This window comes from Barbus barbus, assembly GCF_936440315.1.
Source record: "Barbus barbus genome assembly, chromosome: 22".
NCBI classification, from domain to species: Eukaryota; Metazoa; Chordata; class Actinopteri; order Cypriniformes; family Cyprinidae; genus Barbus; species Barbus barbus.
The window spans coordinates 177,476-197,630 of NC_136750.1; the positions used below are offsets into that span (position 1 = coordinate 177,476).

Consider the following 20,155-nt stretch of genomic DNA (forward strand, 5'->3'; position numbering starts at 1 on the left):
GCCGCCTGCGGTCCGGAGGAAGCACTGCTCTACTACACTGCGCTCGACTCGACGATCAAAATGTTACCCGAGCTGATGATGGATGGACTGGTTTTTAGGGTTCTTATTTTATTTTTTTTCGTTTTTGTCTGTCTGTTTACTATAAGAGATTATATATTGAGTATATGCTATGGCAAGCCGTTTTAGCATTTAATCTATAAGCCGTATTATTTTCATACTAGTAAAGGTAAGCCCCGTTCACACCAACGAGAACTATAAAGATATAAAATATAAAGATATAAAGATATCGATATTAGCGTCCACACCAGCGAACTAAGCGCACGCACGCCTGCCACTTTAAGATTCAAGAGTTTTATTCGTCACACACACAATTATACAGAATATAACCAGCAGTGAAGGTCAGGTCAGGTCCGCTCCAAGGACAGTACAATTATAAAGAATACAAATATTAAGAAAAATAAAAGATAAAACAATATAATAATAAAATAAAATAAAAGATTAAAAAATATAAATATAAATGTGCAGGTCAGTATGTTGTTGACATAGTAATATAACACAGGGGCCTAGAATTAGGCGGGGACGTGTCCCTACCAATATCAGCCACTACCAAACTGTCCCTAGCAATAATATGATCAAATAATTAAATATAGGTATATGTTTTCATAATTTCAGACGCATCTGAGACGTCATATCATTGATATTACCTAACAAGTTAACGTAAATAGGTTAGAAATCTGCGCGCTCTCAAGGACTAATGCATGATGTCACGCCGGACTAGAAGCGCAGCCGTGTTTAGAACAGCAGTCTAAACCCGTTCATATAAAAGCCCACTTCAGGAACGAACTAAAGTTGCATCGATGAGTTTGAAGTGGTGTTTGTTTGACAAAACAGAGCAAACGGAAAGAGAAAGCGTACGAATAGAAAGACACACGTTGTGCGGAAAGATACACAACATCTTTCAGCCTAGGATAAAGTCATGAACATCAACAATAATTTGGGACAAATATAATGTGATTTTATTTATTTACATATTTTTATTTTGTTAAACTATGTAAGTGGCACCTGAGTCTTTTACTTTAAATTAATGTTGTTCAACTGAATGTCCAAATCAAACTGTTAGCTGAAATACCCCAAAAATAAAGCACAACACTGATATAAGCGCGTGCAGTTTATCTGTCAATCAGATGGGCACGAGTTTCCTTACTACAGCAACAGCAGAGTATTCTTTCAGAATCATCCTGGCTCCAATTCAATTAATATTCAAATAAAGTGATGTGTGATTAAAGGGATAGTTCACCCACAAATGAAAATTCTGTCATCATTAATTCAAGTACTTCCAAACCTGTATGAGAGCAGACCCTGAGATGCGCTCAGCTAAGCGCACAGCTCTCTGTAGTGCTTTGCAGTCCTGATTGGAGCTGTTTCCATACCACACTGAGATGCACTGAGTCAATTTGGATGTGTGTTTGGATGTGTGTAGTCCAAGTCAGGTTCTCGGAGATGTTCCAAGTCAGATGTTCCAAGTTTCCAAGTCAGGTTCTCTTTAACCCCTGAACTGTCACCCCCCTTTTTGAAAATAGACTTGAAAGTGCACTATTTAAAGTTAAATTGTTATAATTCATGAATGCTTTTGAATAAAGACCTAAGGTTGGTCTCTTTTTAAAGAAGACAATCAGCAGATTATTGCAGAAGTGAAATCATTTAAAATAAAGTAAAATAAAGTTATAAAAGTTTAAATTTACTGTAAATAAATTTGACAAATTTCTGTAAATTCTCCTGCTCATTATAGCAGGATGTATTCTGATTGGCTGTCAATGTTTGTATCGAGCTGGAAAAAAATAGTTTTAAAAGTGATTCCAACAATATCGTTTCTCTGTGCCTTTATCGTTATACAATCCGAATTCCGGAAATGTTGGGACGTTTTTTTAAATTTGAATAAAATTAAAACTAAAAGACTTTCAAATCACACGAGCCAATATTTTATTCACAATAGAACATAGATAACTCAACAAATGTTAAAACAGAGAAATGTTACACTTTTATCCACTAAATGAGCTCATTTCAAATTTGATGCCTGCTACAGGTCTAAGAAAAGTTGGCACGGGGGCAACAAAGGGCTGAAAAAGCAAGACATTTTGAAAAGATTCAGCTGGGAGAACATCTAGCAACTAATTAAGTTAATTGACATCAGGTCTGTAACATGATTAGCTATAAAAGGGATGTCTTAGAGAGGCAGAGTCTCTCAGAAGTAAAGATGGGCAGAGGCTCTCCAATCTGTGAAAGAGTGCATTAAAAGATTGTGGAATACTTTAAAAACAACGTTCCTCAACGTCAAATCGCAAAGGCTTTGCCAATCTCATCATCTACAGTGCATAACATCATCAACAGATTCAGAGAAACTGGAGAAATCTCTGTGCGTAAGGGACAAGGCCGGAGACCTTTGTTGGATGCCCGTGGTCTTCAGGCCCTCAGACGACACTGCATCACTCATCGGCATGATTCTGTCATTGACATTACTAAATGGGCCCAGGAATACTTCCAGAAACCACTGTCAGTAAACACAATCCGCTGTGTCATCTGCAGATGCCAACTAAAGCTCTATCATGCAAAAAGGAAGCCATATGTGAACATGGTCCAGAAGCGCCGTCGTGTCCTGTGGGCCAAGGCTCATTTAAAATGGACTGTTTCAAAGTGGAAAAGTGTTCTATGGTCAGACGGACACCGTGTCCTCCGGGCTAAAGAGGAGGGAGACCTTCCAGCGTGTTATCAGCGTTCAGTTCAAAAGCCAGCATCTCTGATGGTGTGGGGGTGCATAAGTGCATACGGTATGGGCAGCTTGCATGTTTTGGAAGGCATTATGAATGCTGAAAGGTATATAAAGGTTTTAGAGCCACACATGCTCCCCTCCAGATGACGTATATTTCAGCAGGACAATCCAAAACCACATACTGCAGCTATTACAACAGCATGGCTTCGTAGTAGAAGAGTCCAGGAGCTGAATTGGTCTGCCTGCAGTCCAGATCTTTCACCTATAGAGAACGTTTGAAGCATCATTAAACGACAAATACGTCAAAGACGACCACAAACTCTTCAGCAGCTGGAAACCTATATCAGGCAAGAATGGGACCAAAACCAAAACTCCAGAAACTCATAACCTCGATGCCCAGACTTCTTCAAACTGTTTTGAAAAGAAGAGGAGATGCTGCACCCTGGTAAACATGCCCCCGTCACAACTACTTTGAGACTTGGAGCAGGCATCAAATTTGAAAATTTTGTGCATAAAATTCTAAAATGTCTCAGTTTTAACATTTGTTGAGTTATCTATGTTCTATTGTGAATAAAACATTGGCTCATGTGACCTGAAAGTCTTTTAGTTTTCATTTGATTAAAATTTAAAATATGTCCCAACATTTCTGGAATTCTCTCTCCCTCACAGACGCACATAAGTTTCATACAGTTTGCATACAAGTGTTAATGTTTTTAGCGCTACTCTGACGATTTTATCAGTAACATCAACTTAAAAACTACACGACTTCCCACAAACGAGGTAACAACAACACTGTTTGTGAAGAAAATGAACTTAAAGTTTCACTATTACTGGAGACATTGCTGCCGAACACTTTTGAGAGACGCACAGACTCACAGAGGTAACTCAAGAGCTTAATCTCTCTCTCTCTCTCTCTTAACTTAGTTATTAACTGCATTAGTCTGCTATCAGCAAACCAATCCCACTCACAATAGCATTATCTGAGAAATATATCATCTGATCGATGTCTTGAGGTGTGGTGACCGTAGTATAAGCGGAATAATTGACTTCGGTCTGTTTAGTTCTTAGAATTAGTTTTCTAAGAATTCAACGGGCCGTTGTCAATTATTCCTTACATATCTAATGATTAAGTACTATCTAAAACAAGTACTAGTACCTAATGAATAACTACTAGTACATCAAAATTATGTACTAGTCACAATTCAAATACAGACTAGTCAAAACTGAATAGTTGATATCTCAATGACAGATCCCCATAGAAGTCAATGGCAAAAAAAATGAATACATTTGTTACTAGTAACAACATAGTTACTAGTCACTATTGAAATACTGTAAGTACAAGTATCTAATAAATAAGTACTAATGTCTATTTAATAGGTACTAGTGTCTAATGAATGAGTACTAGCATCTAATAAATAAGTTCAAGTTAGGGTTTATTTGAGACGCAGTAGAATCTACATTTGTTATTGTATTTCTGATGTTATCTATTTTATCAGTGAAGAAATTCATAAATCATTACTATTAAACTGTGAGGGAATATTTAGATCGGGTGGTGTCTGTTTATTTGTTAATCTAGCCACTGTGCTAAATAAGAACCTTGGATTGTTTTGGTTATTATCTGTGAGTTTGTGGATATGCTCTGCCCTGCAGCTTGAGAGAATGGGTATAACTGTTGTACCATGGCGCAGTATGTTTTCCTCTAACCTTTTTCAATTTGAGGGGGGCAATGGCTTCTAATGTATTAGAGAAGATAGTGCCCATGTTGCTAGTCATTTAGCAAAACTTTTGCGTTCCCTCGCAAAGATGTTTGCTTTGCGAGAGAACGCAAAAGATTTGAAAAATATTTTTTCCTCCCACCCCGATTTTTTTTCACCCACCCCAAAGTTTTTCCACCACCATGAGCTCTAAGGGGCTCCGTACAATGGCAATGTGTGTGAATAGAGTATTAGCAGTGTAAGCGAGATTAGCGGCAGCCACGCTGGCGATGCTAACGGGCTATAAGCTAATAGCAGACTCAAGAAATCTAAATAAAACTAGTGATAAGGCGCTCTGATTGGTTTTGTTTTAGAATGCTATAGGGGATATATTCACACGTTATAGAAACGAAAATGATAGAGAATAAAATAGTTTTTAAGATAGAAAATAGACGATAAAGAATAAACTTGATGGAGCTCAAACTCAAAACACGCAGTCACAAATCAGCGCATGCGTAGATTGGATCTACTAGTTATAAATAAAAACTAGTATCTAATGAATAAGTACTAGTATCTTTTAAAAAGGTACTAAGACCTAAAGAATAAGCATTAGTAGCTAATGAATAAGTAGCAGTACTTAATGGAAAAGATACTAGTAGTATCTAAAAAAAAAAGTACTAGTAGCATGAAGATATAGATACTAGTATGATTTATAGATTAAATGTTAAAATGGCTTGCCATATATATATGCTGTCAATGATTATATTGAGAGGATTCAAAACAAAGAAGGATAATTATTTGTGTGTGTGAGAGTGTGCGCGCATGTGTGTGACATGAGAATAATAAGAAGTTTCAAAGAAATCTAAACCGATGGAATGTGTTTTTATGTGAGGTGATAAAATACGCAAATCACGCTGCTCCGCGCATGCGCAGTGAGGATGTCAGGCTCCGCTCCGCGCATGCGCAGTGAAGATGCCAGGCTCCGCTGATCTGCCGCTGTAGTAAAGTTACTCTGCTGATCTGCAGCTGTAGTAAAGTTACTCTCGGCTCTTACACAGCACACATCAAATCAATCATCTGATCAGATCTGAGTGCTTTAGCAGCTGTCTGCAGGTATGTGTGTCTGTAATGAGACGGATGGTGTTTAGCTCGTATCTCTCGAGTTTGTCCTTCAACAGAATCGCGTTCCTGAATAAATTAATCTCTGAGCTCGTTATTTCAGGACAAACACAGCTGATTAGAGAGAAATACTCGTGTTTTGATCGTGTTTTACTGAAGGAATCTCCTCAGGCCTCAAGCTAACGGCTAACATGACGATACATTACTAAATAAAAGCATAAAACACGGTGAAAGGTGATATACAGTGACATCTATAAACAACAAATCTGATTAATATTAATCACACGGTAATAGTTCCTGTTCATTTGATCTGCCGTTCGTTTAATGTTCATTAATTCGCTTTTAAGTTAATTGTAGAAAGTAGCAGAAGTGTCACACATGAAGCGATCATAATAATAATAATAATAATAATGTGTTTGTGGTAATCTCCGTTAAACACACTGTGTGTAAATGTTTCGCAGTTTGTACATAAACGCATTGTTTTAATCGTCAGTTTGTGTAATTAAAGCATTAATCTGTGAATCTGCTGGAGTTCAGACGAAGGATCTGTTCTCTCTGTGTGTGTGGGTTTGGGTTGTGTGTGTGTGGGTTTGGGTTGTGTGTGTGTGTGTGTGTGGGTGTGTGTGTGGGTGGGTTAGGGTTGTGTGTGTGTGTGTGTGTGTGTGTGTGTGTGTGGGTGGGTTAGGGTTGTGTGTGTGTGTGTGTGTGTGCGTGGGTGGGTGTGTGTGTGGGTGGGTTAGGGTTGTGTGTGTGTGTGTGACCAAATGTCCCCTCAAGGATAGTAAAACCTGATGTTTTTGAAGTGGTGGGGACTGGCCTGTGGTCCCCAGGAGGGAAAGATTATTACAAAAGTAAATTATGTTTATCTGAAAGTATAAGAAAGCAAACAGGTTTTCTGTAAGGGGTAGGTTTAGGGGATAGAAAATATCGTTTGGTCAGTATAAAAGTAATAGAAGTATATGGAAAGTCCCCACAATTCACAGAAACAAGCGTGTGTGTGTGTGTGTGTGTGTGTTCCAGCAGCAGTGCAGTCATGCACAGTGGAGCCTGCAGTATCCGGGCTCTGGCCCCGGTTCTTCTGCCCCGCTGGTTCTGTGGCACCGGGGCCCGTCTCGCTCGTCCGCACGGATCGCTGCGGTTCTCCAGCTCAGACTCTGCGTCCGCGGCTCTGCCCGCTCGTGCTCGAGTGGTCATCTGTGGAGGAGGCGTCGTGGGCACATCGGTGGCGTATCATCTGGCCAAGCTGGGCTGGACGGAGATCGTGCTGCTGGAGCAGGGCAGGTGAGCTCACACACATCTGTCATATATATGCATATCTGAAATATCTGAGTCCATATAGAGTCCATATGCTGTGTGTTTGTGTCTGTTGCAGACTCGGAGCTGGCACAACGCGGTTTTGTGCAGGAATCGTAAGCGTCGCCAAACCTCTTTCTATTGAGAGTAAGATGGCAGATTACTCGATCGCACTCTACGAGCGTTTGGAAGAGGAGACAGGCGTTAAAACGGGTGAGAAATCACCATCACAGCACGACACACTGATTATCAAAGACAGAGCATGGTACTGGTCTTCAGTCTGGGTGTGTGTGTTGCAGGTTTCGTTCGGACCGGCTCTCTGTGTTTGGCTCAGAATCAGGACCGGCTCCTGTCTCTGAAGCGTCTGGCGTCTAGACTGAAGTGAGCTGCTCTCTTGTATCTCTTTCTCAGGACAGATCAGATCAGATCGTAGTTTGCAGTGAAGAAGAAATCACAGTGTGCTTTCTGTAGCTGTGTCCCAAATCGCTCACTCATTCACTGATCCCTTTATAGTGTGCCAGCTGAGTGCACTATATCAGAGAGGAGTGAGCATGCCGTGTACACTGTGCGTGAGACTTGATCGTCACATATGTACTTTTCTTACGTGTACCTTATTTAGAAAATATTATTGACAGCAATAACACTGAAAATGTCTTTATATTGTAATTATACGTACCTCCGCGTCAGCTTTGTGGTTTCATCGATGGTATTAATTTGTCTTGTAATGCTTATGTTCATAATCATTAAATACTATTAAAATACTGTTAACAAAATTAAACGCACTTTAATAATTTATGTATTTATTATTTGTAGTATCTTGAATGTCTCCCGAGCAGTGTTTTGCGCTCAGATAAGATATTGCCGTAGAGCGGCTTCAGGCGACCGTTAGACATCAGAAGGAAAACCAAACATTTTTAAATCATACACCAAATTATCATCATTTTTGTAAGTTAACAAAAATGCCACCTCAGTAAACCAGTAAAATATTAAACCCAGTTAATGTCTACATAATATATTTTAATATAGACAATGTATGAAGTAAACGTTAAAGCAGAAATAAACGGCATCTCTCCTTCAAACTCTCGCTCTCTCTTCCAGCTCGTCACTTCTCCGCATTGCATTGTGGGTAAAAACTAGTGAACGAATGTAGGGAATAAAGTCGTTCACTCAGAATTCGGACAGCACTACAAAATGGCTGACACCCGATGTAGTGCACTATATAGGGGATAGGGAGCGGTTTGGGACGGTTTGTGTTTTGATTTCTTGTTCGTTAGATTCAGATTCTCTGTTCCTGAATAACTGAAGTCTTACACTGTGGCCACATTTACCTTCGCTCGCCCAAAATTCTCAGGAGAGGATGTGATCAAATAACATGAATCAGATACTGGAATAATAACAGCAAAGTTAATATCTAAAGCTGTTCTGCTGTTAGCAAATGATGCAGCCCTAGAACTGCTCTCCAGACAGCCTTCTGTTTGTGGATCACTGCTGAAGCCAGAGCTCTGATGTGTGTCTGCAGGGTTCTGGGCGTCAGCTGTAACGTCATCAAGCCCAGAGATGTGGCGAAGCTGCACCCGCTGGTGAACATGCATGACCTGGTGGGAGCGCTGCATCTGCCCGGAGACAGCGTGGTGTCCCCGCCGGAGGTCACTCGCGCGCTCGCTGTGGCCGCCGCGGCTCATGGTATGACTGACTGCACACACGCTTCAGGGCCGCTGATGCTCATCACCTGCTCACGCTGTGTTTCATGTGTCAGGAGTGCAGATGTACGAGCACACCAGTGTTAATCATGTGGTGGTGAAGAAGGGTCACGTCACGGCTGTAGAGACCGACCGCGGATCCATCGAGTGTGAATACTTCATCAACTGTGCTGGACAGGTCAGTCTCTGAACAACACGCCATGCAGATCTGGAAATAAGCAGATCTGTCTTCATTAGATTTGCTATTTAGACTTGATAGTTGTATTTTACAGTGTTATTACAGATGGGTCTGTGGTGTGTTTTTCAGTGGGCCTATGAGCTCGGTCAGAGCGGCGAGGTCAAAGTGTCTGTTCCCTTACACGGCTGTGAACATTTCTACCTGCTCACCAAACCCTTATCTGAGCCGGTTCAGAACGACAGCCCAGGTGACGCATCGCACCGCATCACTAATCAGCACAAATCAGTCGCACACACAAGGTTTCTGTGGCTCCAAAATACACTTGCTAACAATAGATACATATAAATATACATACACAATATATTTATTCGGGATGTCCCAATCAGGTCTTTTGTCCCCGATCCGATCCGAATCGTTCTTGTGCTCTCAGCACTGATTATCACCGTGTGCTCTCATTATAAACGAACCGCAGTCAGTCTCAGTGTGAGTGTCCAGCTCATAAAGCACTGCAGTAACCGCTGATCGTCTCTGTGTGTGTGTGCAGTGGTGATAGACATGGATGGGCGGATCTACGCTCGGGCCTGGCACGGAGGGATCCTGTCGGGTGGCTTTGAGAAAAACCCTAAACCCATCTTCACTGAGGGACGCAACCAGCTGGAGATTCAGAACATGCAGGAAGACTGGGATCATTTCGGTGAGCTGAACTCGATGATGATCATGATGCGTGTGTGAGTTTCTGTCATTGTCAGAGTCATCGTTGCTCAACCGCTGAGATCGGCGGCTAATTTTAGCTAGAGAGGACAGTCAGCTCCTGTGAGAAGGTTGAGAATGTTTGTTCTGTCAGACCGTTTTTCTTCTGTTTGTCATCCTGGTATTTAGCAAACGAGTGACACGAGGAGGAATAAGATCAGGGTCTGAATCTAACTTTAGAAACTACCTGCAAAGGTGGTTGATGGATGAAAAATTACCAGCCTGTCAGATTTATTACCAGTCAATTTATTTAAAACACGATTTGTGTGCTCTACACAGTAAACCTTATATATAAAACATTTGTGATTATGGTAAAATCTGAGTGATTTATGTGAAAAATGGACCTTCCTGAAAACTCTGGATTCAAACGCTTTGTAAGTCTCAGATGTGATGTGTTAATGGATTTGGCACGCACAGTTAGCGTAGTCCTGCATTAGCTTCTTTGATTATTTCTGGAGTGGTGGTGACGCTTCAGCGGTTATCAGGGAAGCATTCTAGAACTGCATCGTTGATTCATTTATTCAGGATTGAGTTTTGTTTTCTGCATTTCTTCTATCAGTCGATACGATGATGGGCAGGTTCATCTGTGTGTCGCTGCCTAATACCAGCTGTGTGTGAACAGAAAGCACACGGATACGGTTACTCTCTAGTAGACTAAGGCCCAATCCTAATTCTGTTTTATGCCCCTTCCTCTCACTCCTGGAAACAGAGTGTTATGGGGTAGAGGTGAACATATTAATAGAGTATTAATAATAATAATAGAAATAGGACACCACTACGACTCCGTCACACATCATCATACATCGTCTAGCTCCTACAACACACACACACACATACTGGTGTGCATTATACACACGCACACACACACACACACACACACATACACATATACTGGTGTGCATTATACAAGCACACATACTGGTGTGCATTATACACACACACACACACACACACATACTGGTGTGCATTATACAAACACACACACACACACACACACACACACACATACTGGTGTGCATTATACACACACACACACACACACACACACACACATACTGGTGTGCATTATACACACACACACACACACACACACACACACACATACTGGTGTGCATTATACACACACACACACACACACACACACACATACTGGTGTGCATTATACACACACACACACACACACACACACATACTGGTGTGCATTATACACACACACACACACACACACACACATACTGGTGTGCATTATACACACACACACACACACACACACACACACACACACACAGGTGTGCATTATACACACACACACACACACACACACACATACTGGTGTGCATTATACACACACACACACATACATACTGGTGTGCATTATACACACACACACACACACACACACACACACACATACTGGTGTGCATTATACACACACACACACACACACACACATACTGGTGTGCATTATACACACACACACACACACACACACACATACTGGTGTGCATTATACACACACACACACATACTGGTGTGCATTATACACACACACATACTGGTGTGCATTATACACACACACACACACACACACACACACACACACTGGTGTGCATTATACACACACACACACACACACACACACACACACACACATACTGGTGTGCATTATACACACACACACACACACACACACACACATACTGGTGTGCGTTATACACACACACACACACACACACACACACACACATACTGGTGTGCATTACACACACACACACACACACACACACATACTGGTGTGCATTATACACACACACACACACACACACGTGTGCATTATACACACACACACACACACACACGTGTGCATTACACACACACACACACACACACACACTGAGGATTGGGATTTACCCTGATGTCTTGTGTTTGAGAGCGTCTTGTTTTCTCGGCTGTCTCTGCAGAGCCCATGCTGAGCGCTCTGCTGCGCCGGATGCCTGGTCTGGAGGCCTGTGAGATCCAGCAGCTGGTCAACTGCCCAGAATCCTTCACTCCGGACATGCGCTGCCTGATGGGAGAGACTCCGGACGTGAGCGGGTACTTCGTGCTAGCGGGCATGAACTCGTCCGGCCTGTCGTTTGCCGGCGGAGCGGGGAGGTCAGCAAGCAGCTCGGCTGGAGGTTTGTGGAGCTCGGTGTTTGATCAGTTCATAAGCCTCTCTGTTTCTGCAGGTATTTGGCGGAGTGGATCACGTACGGATACCCCAGCGCTAGCGTCTGGCCTCTGGACATCAAGCGCTTCGGGAATCTGCAGAGCAGCCGCACGTTCCTGCGGCACCGCGTGATGGAGGTCATGCGTGAGTAACTCCCAGAACAAGACCAATACCTTCTGACTACTTATCATCAGTAGCATTTATCATCAATCATTTATTAGCAACATATTAAACTGAAACCACTCTTTTATCTGAGAAACAATAACAGAAGTTATTTTACAAAAATCAGCAAACTGCAATGAAGCAGGAAGACAACTCGTCTCCGGTCACCTGTGAGCAGAATAGCATTGGAGAGATGGAGGAAGAGAAAAACAGGAGAAGGAGAGCTCTAGCCACATATTTATAGCCTAATAAAACATATCTGAAACAAATGTATATACTGTTAGTATTAGCCTGCTTGTTTTTTTTATTATAGCTCATGATAATTAATATATTACACTAACATTGTAAAAATTAAACAGTTACCTAATAAAAGAAAGCCATCCCACTATTACGTCTACTACTGTTGGCTGCATTACAGCGTCAGGCGCCTTCATGCTGAACATGATTTTTACATTTTAGCACTGATTGGTTATTAACTGTGAGCAGACAGAGTGTCAATCAATGCAAAAACGGCAAACAAAAGTAAAGAAACAAAGTTGCTAGTCAGATTTTCCTAACAAGCAAACTTTTTTTTTTTTAAATAAGCCCAAAAAACCGCAACCCACGACCTGGAATTATTTTATGCAACTTAACAAAAAAAGAAGCCCAAAGTGGCGTATAATAAGGGGACTTGGCTCCTCTGATTAGCACTGCTACAAACAGATTGATCTCAGAATGAATATGAGAGAAGAGTTTGATAGACTCCAAACAAAGCCTTAGGACACGTTCATGAACTGTGATGTTGTTGCTAATTGTTCAGCTGATGAAACGGCTTTCCAAAACACTTCTATTAGACAGCAACTACATAAAACTCACAAAACACAGCATCCCTTTAGTGTATCTTTATTTGAAGAAGTGTGTGTTCCTGATCTCCGTCAGAGCGCTGAGGTTCATCACATGTTTCTCGGGTCTGTAGGGATGTTTACTTGTTGTTTGTTCTGTGTGTGGTCCGTCAGCGCTCCTGTACGAGCTGAAGGTTCCTCGCTGGGACTTCCAGACGGGTCGGCAGCTGCGTACCAGTCCGCTGTACGACCGCTTGGACACGCAGGGAGCGCGCTGGATGGAGAAGCACGGCTTCGAGCGAGCCAAGTACTTTGTTCCAGCCGGGAAAGGTGAGAGAACACGTCTGATCAGCGTGTGTTCATTTCAGCTTTGACTGTTTCTGTCACACATACATGATGATTACTGCTGTGCTCAGATCAGATATGAGTTATGCTTTTACCAGAAATTGTTTTTAAACACTCTTACATTGGCCCCTCTATAATGTGGCAAAAATATTGAAATATCAATATGTGACCATGGACCACAAAACCAGTCATGAGTCAATTTTAATTGAAGCTGAATAAATAATCTTTCCATTGATGTATGGTTTGTTATGATAGGACAATATTTGTCTGAGATACAACTATTTGAAAATCTGGAATCTGAGGGAGCAAAAAAATCTAAATATTGAGAAAATCTCCTTTAAAGTTGTTCAAATGAAGTTCTTAGCAATGCATATTACTAATCAAAAATGAAGTTTTGATATATTTACGGTAGGAAATTCACTAAATATCTTCATGGAACATGATCTTAATATCCTAATGATTTTTGTCATAAAAGAGAAATGTATAATTTTGATCCATACAATGTATTGTTGGCTCTTGCTACAGATATACCTGTGTTACTCATGACTGCTTCTGTGCTGCAGGGACATTTTTTTCATGTAGCAAAAATATTGAAACATGACAATGACAAAGACAAGACACATCATTACAATAAATATGTTAATAAAAACATGCTGTAGATGATAATATGATGAAAAACAGTAACACTGCAGTGCATGTAGTTTAGTTACAGGTTTCAGGGCAGCTTCTCACTCCCTCCTGATATAAAAACAGGACAGTGGCGCCATCATGTGTTCACTTCGCATATTTGAAACACAGTTTCTCACTGGTTTGTGGACTTGTGTGTTTCACAGACTTCTGCCAGGTTTGCGACACCTTTAAGTTTGTGTCCTAGCCTTGAACTAGAAGTGTACGTCATCAAGATCTAATAGATCAGTATGGACTCTCTGTCCCATAATGCACCATGTCTTCATCCACACAGATTTGCTGGCGCTGGATCAGAGCAAGACCTTCTACAAGCCGGACTGGTTTGATATCGTGGGCGCAGAGGTGAAGTGCTGTAAGGAGGCGGTGTGTGTCATCGACATGTCCTCCTTCACCAAGTTTGAGCTCACAGTGAGTCCTGATTGTGTTCTGTGAGAGCTAGCAGAGGTCTGCCGTCTACGGTGTGTGACTGCTGTCTGTGTTTGTGTCAGTCTGCCGGAGATCAGGCCCTGGAGCTGCTGCAGAGACTGTGTGCCAATGATCTGGACGTTCCTGTCGGTCACATCGTCCACACGGGCATGCTGAACCACAGGGGAGGCTACGAGAACGACTGCAGCGTTGTGCGTCTCAGCAAAAACAGGTGCGCTGGGGAGGGATTCGTCTGTGACCTCTCTGTGAAATCCAGGCTTAAGCCTCAAAATCCAATAGTGAGATAACAAACATCAAAGTTTGATTTCAACCATTAATTCCACTATGATTTCAATTTTTGACATGGTCTTACACAGTCAAGATATCAAGCTTACATTTTTACGGAATGTTCTTTACCTAATGAAGGATGATTTTACTGTTTGTAGTAAACAGTAAATCACAAAAAAAAGAAAAAAGTCAGCCAGGGTCACATTTTGAGTTTCTGACATGAAACTCCTTCAGGTTTATGCATTCTAGTACAATAGATTTATATGATAATATATTGCAATCAGAGAGCTGCAGCAATGAATAAGATCTGTGTTTCTGAAATCAGAGTTCAGTTTGGCAGTCGGCAGCCTTAAAGAGCAGGTCATATGGTATTTGAACGTGTCCTAATATTGTGTTGGAGTCTCCTACAGCAGCTTTAAATGTATCTATGCATTATACAAGGTCAAAAGGTCAAGGTCAAAAAATAAAAGGTATAAAAGGTCAAAAAACATATTCAGAAAACAATATACGTTTAATATTAGAATCATTTGTCAGTGATTTCTAAGTGATTCGTTCGAAGCAGTTCTGAGCTCAAGGTCTGTAAACCCCTCCCTTCCATAAGCCTACTCTGCTCTGATTGGTCAGCTGGCCAAGTCCGTTGTGATTAGTCTTTCTGTATTACAATGCATGTCCGAAATGCAACTTTACAACAATTACATTTTTTGCTTCGATGGGTTACTTGTAAATAAAGATCCTAGAAGGTTATAAAAATGGCATCGATATTAATTCAGAGGATGATACCGATGCAGTCGCTCCGCTGAAAAGATGCGCTAATATGACGACTCGTTAAGACAGTTCAGAGTCAACTCTTTCTTCTGAGAGACAATCTTTATTTATCATGCACTTTTTTTGATTAACAATTTTGCAGATTGTTTACATTGAAGGATAGCTACATTACAAACGGCAAAAAATATATTTTTCAAAAACCCATAGGACCTGTTTAAGCAGCTAGTGTTTAGGAGTCAGAGCGCTGTTTAACATGCTGGGATTATTACTCCATATAACCAAATCCAGCAAAACCGCTCGTTTCTGAAAATGCAGTAATGCATTCACAAACAGTTCAGTTCTCAGCTGATTAGATTAGATTCAGTTAGATCTTCAAATCAGTTCTTTATTATTGACATCCACCGGTTCTCTTGTTTATTCTCCGTCTTCAGTTTCTTCATCATTTCTCCCACCGATCAGCAAGTTCACTGCTGGTCTTGGATTAAGAAACACATGCCCAATGATCCCCAGCTCCACCTGGAGGACGTCAGCTGGAAGTACACAGGTCAGACCATGTCAAAGTTTTAACATTTTTAAGTGTTATGAAATCTTCAAAACATGAAATCTGTAAAACACGGTCTAGCCTTGTAACTAGACCCCATTAGATAAAGGCCTATAGCACAGGTTTGTAGAGCTGATGGCGGTGATCTCTGACTCCTGTGTTTTCCTCAGCTCTGAATCTGATCGGTCCTCGAGCCATGGACGTGTTATCTGAGCTCTCGTATGTGTCCATGACTCCAGAACACTTCCCGTCGCTCTTCTGTAAGGTGAGACCAGCACGTCTGCTGCAGTACTGGAGATATTTGCATTAAACCTTCACTGCACTGGTGTTTCACGCCGCTGTGCTCACGGCTGATGCTGCTGCAGAATGTTATCTGAGTTCACATGAGGACTAGCTGTGCTGTGTTTTGCAGGAGATGAGTGTGGGTTACGCTAACGGCATCAGGGTCATGAGTATGACGCACACCGGAGAGCCAGGGTTCATGCTGTATATTCCCATAGAGGTACATCACTCCGACTCACATCTACTAGTACCATATACACTGTACTAAAATGAACAAAATATAATCATTGTACAAAAACTGTAAAAATAGGGATGTGCTGTAAGGGGCTGTTGACGCTGGAGAGTTCATGCCTCTCAAAACAGCCAAACACAGTGTGTCCAAATCATACAGATCACAGGACACGCTTTTAAAAGCTGATAAAATCTTAGCGCAAGGATTTCAGGATGCTGAGAAAGAGATGAGTGTGAATGCTGTAGTCTTCTGTAGTGATGAGACGCTGCTCTCCTTCTCCCAGTATGCACTGCACGTGTATAATGAAGTGATGTCCGTGGGGCAGAAGTACGGCATCAGGAACGCGGGATACTACGCCCTGCGCAGTCTGCGGATTGAGAAGTTCTTTGCGTTTTGGGGGCAGGATCTGGACTCGTTCACCACGCCGCTGGAGTGCGGACGGGAGTTCAGGGTCAAGTTTGACAAGGTCAGTTTCTTCACTTCTTCCAACTTGGACCAGTTAGCAACCCCATACAGCTACCCAGAGTGCTCTAACAACCACATAATACCAGGTGAAACAGCTCTCAGAACGACTCCTAGCAAACTCCCTGTGTAGCACCACACATACAGTAAACAGTACCGGAGATCTCAGTTGATTAGTGCACTGGCCAGTAACACCGCAAGAACTAATCATGTTTTTGGCCTGTTTACATTAGGGCTGTGCATTTAATGGCATGCGATTGTCATGCGCATCTCGTCAGTAAAGCCGGTTCCGTGATTGGCGGTAAATCTCCATCACCTGCTTTCAGATGGAGAGGCAGTTAATACACAGAGCCGTAGTTCACTGAACACTAGTTTCTGTGCTCCGCTGGGTTTCTCACGACCCTGTCAGAGTCGGCCTCGGTGAAACATGGATCACTGGATCAGCGCTCGAAGCCACGATGATTAGGGTCCTAAGAAATCGGTTTTATTTATTATTTTTTTTTTTTTCAAATTCAGTTTTATTTTTTCTGGATTCCGTTATTTTTTCTCTCATTTAAATTATTTCTAGCCTCTGTTTTAATGGTTAAATTAAATTGTATTAATCAAAAAGCATGTCTGATTAATTGAAATCATCAAACTTGCACAATTTAACAGCAATTTATAAAAATGATAACAAATTACATTTCTAAGGCCCTATGAAATAATTTTTCTTTAAATTTTTTTTTTTTACCAAATTCTGTTTTCCATTAATTTTCTGGATTCCATTTTAATGGTTGCATTAAATTTTAATAATCAAAAGCACCTGTGAATAAATGAGTTTATTTTTATTATTATTTATTTTTCAGAAGTACTGTGTTGTGTATTTACATTTTTCTGATAAATAAATTCTGGTAAGTTGTTTTTCTGGTAAATAGTCCTTAAAAATAATGTTTTAATAATCATTTTATTAGTAATAGAAATAGTATCATTACAGCAAGTAAAATATTTCTGTCACAGTTTCTTCAATTTAAACCAAACTTTTATTTTGATGGGTTTTTGTGAAGATAGGCTTCTGTTTGTATATGATATGACGATAGTTTTTCTCACAAGAAACGGTGAAATGCTGATGAAGTGACTCGGATCAGTTCTAGAGATCATATGTACTCGTATAGCGAGGCGGCAGAGCGTCGCGCACCATTCATTCACACAGGAACATGCAGGATTCATATTTAAATAGTATTTCTGCACCTTAATATTTACAGACTCTAATCCATATCGTGTTTTGATTTAGATGTACTGACCTACTTTTGATGTATCCATCCAAAAAGTGGCAAATTCCGTGAGATCTGGCGTTGTACAGTGCATTGTTTTTCCGACTGACTCGGCGATGCTTCCCCAGATGAGTGTTGTGTTGTTCCCTGATCTCTCTCAGGACACAGATTTCCTGGGCCGGGACGCTCTGCTGCGGCAGCGGCTGGAGGGAGTCTCGCGGCGCTTCGTGATGCTGGTTCTGGAGGATCACGACACGGAGCTGGACGTCTGGCCCTGGTGGGGCGAGCCCATCTACCGCAGCGGAGAGCTGGTCGGAGTCACCACCAGCAGCGCCTACAGCTACACGCTCCAGCGCCACGTGTGTCTGGGCTTCCTGAGCCCCGTCAACTCCGACGGCTCTCCGGCTGCGGTCACCACCGACTTCATCAACCGCGGAGACTACGAGCTGGACATCGCCGGACAGAGGTTCCCTGCCAAAGCCAAGCTCTACCCCTTCAGCTCGCTCTTCACGCAGCAGAAGCGGCGCAAGAACGACGTGGAGCTCAGCAACTTCCAGAGCAAGTGAAGACGAGCTGCAGTGGATGTTTCTCTACAGCAGTCGCTCGTTGTGTGTGCTTCACCGCTCTGTAAATGTGTGTTTTTGGGCTGTTGGTGTTATAGTGTGTGTCAGGAAGCACCTGCCATGTCCAGTTTTGCCAGCTGACAGTTATTTGAAAGCATAATTGACTTTAGAAAGAAAGGCTTTCTATGTTTCTTACTGAATAGTTGAACTTTTGCTGTGTTGCTAGTCCGGTCACGTCGTCTTCAAGAAGTCCTGTTCTGCTCATCATTGTCAAGGTTTGGCTTTTTGCCACGTCACATGGTTTAAAATAAAGCAATGGATGTCAGATTGCCACTAGACAATCAGTGTCTGTTTGAAGCGTTGGATTTGAATTGGAGAGAACTGGAGAATTTCACACTCCGTGCCACACTGTTTTTTAATGAAACTATAATACTAAATGAGGGACATGCAAATTATGTGACATTAATGAGAAACCGTCTGAACAGAGATCCTGGAGCGACGCTTTATGAAGTGCCTTGCAGCATTAGCAGCGTGAAGCACATGAAGTCGTCTGGTGTTCCTGATTCTTTATGCTCGTGTATCTCTAGTAAAGGCTGTGTTTATAGTGTCGTCTGATCAGGATGGCGTTGTTACTCTATCGTTCTGAATCACGTGATCTGTTGGTTGTGAATCTGTCGTGAGATGTTCAGTATAATATTTACATTATCTGTATGTTAAAAGTTATTTAAAAGCTTACAGTCGGATCATATTTAAATGCACTAAGAATTGCACGTCATGTTTAAATGAAGCAGCTTTGCACAGTAAGGATCAGTAGTGTGTTTGAAAGATGCACAAAACACCACCCAATAATTACAACAAGGGGAATTTCATAAAAACATGTTCAAGAGACCGTTCTTTCTTTTGATTTTGAGGTGAAATAAGAGTAAAGCATTGCACACGATGCAAGTAAATCACTAAAGTTTATTCAGCCACAATTACTTTGTACTTTTCACTGCTCATCTCTTGCTTTTACGTTGTCTTGTGAGTGTGTGCGAGACAGAATAGTGTAAGCATTGGTTGTAACAGGGTTTTGTGTAGAGGATGTAAGGAATGATCTGATTGTGATGTGATTCAGAGATCAGATGTGCACATTACGCTTCGCTTGTACCTGCTGTGTTTTTTAAATGTCAGACAAAGATAACAGGACTATTATACAGTAAACATGATCCTTCTGATCTTTGTATTTATATCATTATATTGTACAAATGTTTGATTAATTTTCATAAATAAAATATGTAATCAAGGTTTGACTCATTTGGATTCATAGGCTTTATGTATTTGTTGTCTCTATTTTCTTACATAAGTGTTATTTTTATGCACTAGCTTAAGAGTAGACTTTCACAAGCCAGACCTTTGATTATTAGTCTTCTGCATATTTAAGCCACTCAACAGGAATCTGTTTAAACGCATGGACCGAGAGATCTCAGAAAACATCTTAACAGCGGATCCGAGTACTAGAATAATTCAGAGGCTCATTAAATTTAGATGTTAACAGTCCTAGACTCATGGACATGATAAACGACTAACGTGTGTACATTAGAATGAAACATTACAACGATAGGTATATTAATTATTGGTCCAAGCTCAAAATAAATACAGACTA

At 41.3% G+C, this 20,155-nt stretch overlaps 1 protein-coding gene across 2 annotated transcripts; it reads left to right on the plus strand.

Annotated features, from left to right (window-relative positions):
* Positions 1–5,395: 5,395 nt before the first annotated feature.
* On the plus strand, positions 5,396–19,824 carry pdpr (pyruvate dehydrogenase phosphatase regulatory subunit). 2 transcript variants are annotated; one of them, XM_079446199.1, is made up of 18 exons: positions 5,396–5,574; positions 6,604–6,861; positions 6,953–7,086; positions 7,173–7,254; positions 8,393–8,556; positions 8,630–8,751; positions 8,881–8,998; positions 9,296–9,445; positions 11,463–11,655; positions 11,730–11,854; positions 12,868–13,023; positions 14,000–14,133; positions 14,214–14,362; positions 15,615–15,727; positions 15,895–15,989; positions 16,137–16,226; positions 16,522–16,704; positions 18,112–19,824. In XM_079446199.1, the coding sequence occupies exons 2-18, from the start codon at positions 6,614–6,616 to the stop codon at positions 18,514–18,516; spliced, it is 2,661 nt and encodes an 886-aa protein (XP_079302325.1). In that variant the 5' UTR covers positions 5,396–5,574; positions 6,604–6,613; the 3' UTR covers positions 18,517–19,824. The 2 variants fall into 2 exon arrangements, with proteins under 2 accessions (XP_079302325.1, XP_079302324.1); XM_079446198.1 differs by having other exon boundaries at positions 5,425–5,574; positions 6,601–6,861.
* The last annotated feature ends 331 nt before the right edge of the window (positions 19,825–20,155 follow it).